A 6,624-nucleotide genomic window follows, 5' to 3' on the forward strand; every position below is an offset into this window, starting at 1 on the left:
GTAATTCTACCTCATCGTATTCTCTCTCGTGCGTCTCGTCTTCGACTCGATCACTTGACGACCGGCGCTCTGCCATTTAATATCGTATACTACATCTCTTCTACTGAGGACCTCAGCTCTCGGCGCTGCATCCCTCGCGCCGTACCTCGCACCCTCTCGTAGTCCTTACAGTTAGCCATGTTGTGGCAGGTGCAAGGATTGGACCACTTAGTGTGAAGTGGTGTTTACGTTTTCGATTTTGGATTGTTCTGGGTGTTGTCTTAGACGCTTGAGCACGCCATAATGTATTTGATTGGGTTCTTGGCCTGTTCTCGACTCATCGAAGGCATACGTGCACAGGCATGGGGTAGTGCTTTATGCATTCTATTTTTGAGTCATGTAGCTATGGCTTCTGCGTCCCGTGGTCGCTGGTGGGGTTGTTCTTGCATCGCTGGTGTGCGCATTTTGCCATGGTAGTCGCTAGGCTAGTGTGTTGAAATGCGCTGACCCGCGCGGTCAGGAACGAGCTCGCAAGCTCGGGCGCGCGAGTAGCCGGGGGCCGGAGGCCCCTATCGTAGTATATAACGACCCCGCGCGATGTACGTACCGCACACGATTGTCCCTTACGGGCATCGCTAGCTCGTGGACAAACGCGCTCGCCGCGCCGTCGCACCGGTTGTTCCAACAAGAACAACTCCAGTCAGAGACTGCCAAGTTGAGCCACCAAGACGCGCTACACGGCCTGATGAAGCACATAACCAGTTCATTATGAGTCGAGTCTGCTTGTCCCCTCTTACTATCATGATCATGAAAGAAGTCGCCTTCTGAGGCCGCCAAAAACGCTGCGCTGGCTGGTACCACTATATCGTGAGGCGTGCTTCCCGGGTCCCCAAGAGGCGATCTTGCATATACACTCTCCGGGCCTTCGAGCTTTCTTGCGGTGCAATTGCACATTGTCTTCCCTTGCGCAGACTCAGACAACCTGCCCGCGACCCAGGCATTATGCCGGGCTTGAGGAAGCGACACGCGCCGATTGGGGGGCCGCGAACCCCGACCCACGGCGTACGTGCTCATAGGGCATCCGTCCTGGCGCCAGGGTCACGTTCAGCTCGGACATGACTGAGTCTGATATCCATGCTGTACAGATCAAGTCATCCCGTCAACCGCGGTGCACAAGGACGTTGAGAGCCGATGAGCATGGTGCGTGCACGAGCCCAATTGCACAGCTGTATGCTTACGCCGCGCTCATGCATGATTGCGCAAGTCTATTTCGTCCTGCCGTCTGCCATTCACGGCCAGGCAAGAGGCCCATTATTCGATGCAGGTGTCTCGAACCCGCTCTAGATTCATAGTCTGAGCGTCATCCGCTCGGCCGCAAGTCGGGCGGCGTCAGTCTGGTAAGGCCGTATTGGCCAGATGTCCATATCCATGACGATGGGCTACCTGTCACCAGATCCTGTGGCATGAGCTGACTACACGCTCTCGCAGTGGCGGTCCTGCACACTATCCTTTGCGACGCGATCACAATGAGCTTGAAGGTTATCGGTCGTGGCTTGGAAGGCTTCCCCTCTGGCGAGAAGCAAGAACGTCCAGCATTCTTGGTACCATCTCAGCAAAGCAAGCTCGAAGGCGCTCCTTAGGCTCGATTGGCGGCACCTACAAGCCGACAAGTTTTTTAAACGATGAGCTCATGAAATACTGGTGCTATGATGAGTCTTCGCATTATCTGCGGTCTGCAGTACAGACTCGTAGAATGCACCATCGTGCAGGATGCCGATCACTGCACAAGTTCTAGCTCGCACGGCCGAACGAACCACGGCCGATCTTACAGCCGATATACAGGATGGCGGACGTGATCACGAGCATCAAGCCCAAGGGCGCGTTGCTGCAGCAGAAGCACCAGAGAGAAGGCGGCCTCGAGTTATCGAATTCGCGGTGAAAAGCTGTAAAACAATAAGGACCTCCCGCCATTTGCCCTACTTACATGGGGCGGCTCCTGTACTGTAGAATTTATCAATCACGGCTTGGGGAACGGACTCATCTTTTGCTTGGATGCCTCTGTCCAATCACCGTCAGATACAGACTCGGAGGGCACACTCAAGCAGTGACGCATCCCTTGTCACTTGTGCGCCTTGATCAACAGGTTGAACACCGATGAGCTCTCAGAGAAGTGCACTTGTTAAGGTGATGGGACAGTTTATTATTATTATTTTGTAAAATCCAGTTTTATATGGACAGTAGTTATATATGGGGAACACTAGTAGCAGTCATGGAACAATCGTGAGCAACAAGATCGAGAAATTAAACTAGTACAACCGACAGCGGCCAAAGTCATAAATAGACCCATTTTCTAAGCATGAAACGTATCAAACATCCAGAGTCCCGATGCCAAGCCGCAAGTTAGAACAGAAGGCCAGTTCCGTACCTCGACACATAGGCTGCACCTACTTCGTCTTTAACTTTGCCTTCGACTTTGCCTTTGACTTTGCCTTATTCTTAGTGCTAGACGTAGTCCCTGAGGTCGATTGGCCGGTCGCAGTCTTTGATGCTGCAGCCGGAGCTGATGACGATGATGCGGTCTTGCTCGTCATGCCCTTCTTCAAATTGTACTCTGTCCCCGTATATCGGACGGGAGGAGCACGCTTACGCTGCGGACGAGTAGAGCGTCCTTCGACAAGGGGCTCTGTCGAGATTTGAGGGACGGATGGACCGGTAGTCTTGTCCACGGATCGTCCAGCGTCGGGGTCTTCGACAACTACGTTTTGCGCACCATCCTTGGCAGTTGCCTCTTCGGCGATGTCTCCGACGCCCACCTCTCGAGCTTGGCCCTCGAAGTCGGACCCCCGGTCAGTTGCATCTGAATTTCGTCCCGTGTTGGTACCATTATTGTTATTGGTAGCAACGTCCCAACCCTCGGCAGTCGGGATCTCACATGGATTCTCGACCTCTTGTCGTGGGTCCTTGCGCAGGATGTCGATTTCAATGTCCTTTAGACGGAGGTTATCGCGAATTGTTATGAAGCTCTTTATGAAGATATTACAGAGGAGGTTGTGGCCGATTGTGTGACGGATTGCGTCTAGATCCTCCTCAGCCTTGTAATAACACTCGACTAGTTTTGCCCTGGTCTTGTTGAGCTCGTTGGCAATCCCCCGCATGGCGACATGTAAGTGGATAATTTCCGTCTCCAGGGCAAGGTCGTCTTTAAGAACAGCTAGTCTCTCGTGCGGTGACGTGGTCAGCAAGTCAGCGTACCATTTCTGAACTTCGTAGCTTCCCCGCTGCAACGCATCCATGGATGGGGGTTCGCCATCAACTTTGACCACCGACCTGTTGAAGATGAAGTATATCGCCACCCACCAAAGGGATTCAATGTCATGAAGGGCGTTGTACCGGAATGGCCTGATGGTAGTACTCTTACTGGAGGTCGTCTTGAGCTTACCAGTGGTCTCAGGATTACCATGTTGTGATGCATTAACCAGGTCCCACGCGACTTGACAGTCAGCATGTGTCATTGGAGGCTCGGCTTCTTCCGCCTTTGCTTTCAGTGATTTTGACGAGGTAAATCTGTACTTCAGATCATAGACTTCGACTGACATGAACGATCTAGTTCCCTGTTCACAGGAGACGGCGATAAGCAATGCAAACTGTGAACGTCGTCAGACACTCACAGTCCGGATTTCGTGTCCCAAACAGTCATCCATCGGCTTTGCATATTCGAGATCTGAGAGCTTGCAATACAGCACTCCATTCAGAATGAAGCCGAGGAGGTTGCCTATGCTGGTGTCGCGATGTACCCATCCAAGATCATGCAAGGCCATCAGTGCTGTACAAGCCAACAATGAGTTCTGACACCAAGTGCGACAACACGTTACGAACTTACCAAGTGCAGCATGCACGAGAATGGCAAAGACTTCCTTAAGCGAGGTGTATTCATGAATCGGCTTGCATACCTCCTTGAACACGATACGGTAATGAACCTTTGGATGGTACGTCTCGATCTTCTGTACGGACGGTGTCGTCAGTTCCTCTGGGGACTGGTGGTAGCCCACGCCTGCCGGTGTTCGTTGTTTCGGATTGGTTGTAGTGGTCTCTTTGACTCCGTTCTCCGGAAGCTCCTGAAGTTTGAAGCGGGTATAGGGGTGCGGCCGGCCGTTGCGTGTCATGAGATTGCGGGTATGATCGAGCATGCCTTCCACGTAGACATCTCCGTGATGCTCCACAGTGAGTAGCGATTGTTCGATAATGCGCTTTGTCGCATCAGGTGTCGCATCAGATGTTGTTGCATTCCGAAGCTGGTGTATAATCATGCCTTCTCGTAGTCGGTCGTGATCGATCCACTGATCTTTGAGAGCAAAGCGATCGACACCTTCCCCGCCCTTGTCGAGTATACACACCTCCCAGACGCGCGTACCCCTGCCTCGCAGACCATTTGCGCCATCGTCTGATAACCATTTAGTCGTCCGATATCGTACGACCTTTCCATTCCCATCTTGGACATCGATGTCGAGGCGGGGGTTGTCTTCTTCGTCCAACACAAGCTCGTCGTTCTTTTTGTCGTTTTTCCAGACATATTGAATCGTGGGATCCCATCCCGCTTCATGTTCAGCCGCATACATCATCGCGACGAAGAAATGAACGACCTTATGGTGCTCCTATACAGATTACAGTGAGAACAAGACATGAAGAATACGATGGAGGCACAACTCACCAACATAAAATCAATTGGTTCACTCACAAGCAGCTCTGTGCGGCTGCCGAACCACATCCGCATCGTCCTATTTTCAACTGTGAGCCCGTAAGTGAACCGGCGTCTCGCATCCTCCCGCATGCAATGATGCATGCTCCAGATAACCTTTCGAACATCCTGCCACAGCTATCAGCCAAGTATTCAGGAGCGAAATCGGATATGCTTACATCATCCTTAGTTGCAAGGGTCTCCACCTTCTTGTATTCAGCGGAAAGCGCGATATCCATCCATCGCAAGCTACGCTTATGCTGTGACTTGAGCATGAAACATCCATCCGGGCGACTTTTCGACGTCCTCATACTGGATTCGGGCGCGTCGCCTGGGTTCTGAACAAATTTGAGCAGCTGTTTCTTGCCTGTCATTGCACTTGTAACCGCCTCGATAGCTGTTGCCACATCTTCGAGAGATTTAAAGCAGCCATCCTCGCACTCGGTAGAATTTTTGGGATCCTTCGGAAATTTTGCACAACGGTTCCCTTTGATGCCTTTGCCTTTGCCTTTGCGGAGTTTGTTGACTACTTGTTTGACGTTAATATCTGCGGGAAGCGGAGGAAGGAGGTGCGTCTGGAAGAATCTGGTCGAGACCTCCGGTATGGTCGTTCCAAGATCTTGCATCACAGCTCCGCGAGCTGCATCGAGGTTGCCTTCCATGTAAGACGCGCTTTGGACAGCCTTGGTGCGGACCGGTGTTTCGCCCCGGTTAGCAGGTGTGTTGGCACTGGAGGCATCAGAGGATGGCTCACCCTCCATGTTGGTTTGTGGTCCTCGAGCGATGTATCTTGCTGCATTTTATATGACCAGAAGATGTGATCAGGAAATCCAACTTCGACACTGTGTTTAATTTCCGTGAGCTGCGAAACACGCGGAGAAGAGCCGTCAGCATGTGGCTGGAAGGACAAAGGATTAGAGAGCTATACACTCAAGTGAAAGTGAGAAACGTGGTTAGTCTCTGCCTTGGAGGAGACAATGCTTACCTGCTGTGAAGTTTGTGAGCCGCCCGGTGCTAGCACCTGTGGATCGTGCCTTCGTTCAAGTGCGTGGTCACTGACTGAATGACGGTGGCTCAAGGGCTCAAATCACAGACGCGTGTTTGGTTGATTGGCTCAATAGTGGCGATGACAGCAAGACCAGATGAATTCAGCCAAGTGGCACAGATTCCAAGATGATCTCCGGCGCCCGCATGCGGCAGCCACAGACGCATTCATCACGTGGAAGGTTGGCACAAGTCACACGCCACACTTCCACCGCAGAAAGAAGTTGAGGTTCCTAAGTATCTACAAACAGCATTCTTCTTGCCTTGTAAAGTGCGATCACGTATTTTACATCAGACATAAGCCTTTTCACTGTACACTTTGACTTATGATTGCGGCTATTGATTAGTGATCTTCTGCCTTCAAAGGAGGCCGGTATTGCTTCCCAACTTCCTGTACGACAACCCGCATTGACGTGCCACCACCGAGCGATCAAGCCACTGGAGAGGACTCGCACGCCCACACATGCATGTACTAACTCATTAACTGATTGCTCCACTGCAGCTCGTCTGCTGCACTACCCCCGCCGATATTGACGTTGTATGCCTTCATGTGTGCGGATTCCATCAGCACGAAGGTATGCGTGGCGAGACCATTCATTGGTGAGGCTCTTGCTGTCATCCGTTTTGGGCTCGACGCGAAGAGTCATAGAATCGTCGTTGTGGATGAACATATTCGCGCGGCACAGCAGTGGGGCGGTGATTCTTTGTTTTGATCCTTTATTCTGGGCCGTCTTACTCGACAGTGGCGTGATATCCTTAGTGGTAAGTAAGGAAGAAGAATAGGGCGGGTATACAATTTACAGGGTCGCTCATATCGACCCGTAGCATACATGGATCACCAATGATATCAATAACCGCTGTGTCAG

The 6,624-nt window shown here is 51.8% G+C and overlaps 1 protein-coding gene across 1 annotated transcript; it reads right to left on the reverse strand.

The window, feature by feature from the left end:
- Positions 1–1,770: 1,770 nt before the first annotated feature.
- POSPLADRAFT_1155388 (hypothetical protein) lies at positions 1,771–5,475 on the reverse strand (the record flags this gene model as incomplete). Its single annotated transcript, XM_024486939.1, has 7 exons — positions 1,771–1,922; positions 1,964–2,037; positions 2,428–3,623; positions 3,648–3,802; positions 3,860–4,631; positions 4,715–4,852; positions 4,894–5,475. 7 exons carry the CDS (start codon positions 5,473–5,475, stop codon positions 1,771–1,773), a joined length of 3,069 nt encoding a protein of 1,022 aa, XP_024334893.1.
- Positions 5,476–6,624: the final 1,149 nt, after the last annotated feature.

This window comes from Postia placenta, assembly GCF_002117355.1.
Source record: "Postia placenta MAD-698-R-SB12 unplaced genomic scaffold POSPLAscaffold_16, whole genome shotgun sequence".
Classification (NCBI taxonomy): Eukaryota; Fungi; Basidiomycota; class Agaricomycetes; order Polyporales; family Adustoporiaceae; genus Rhodonia; species Rhodonia placenta.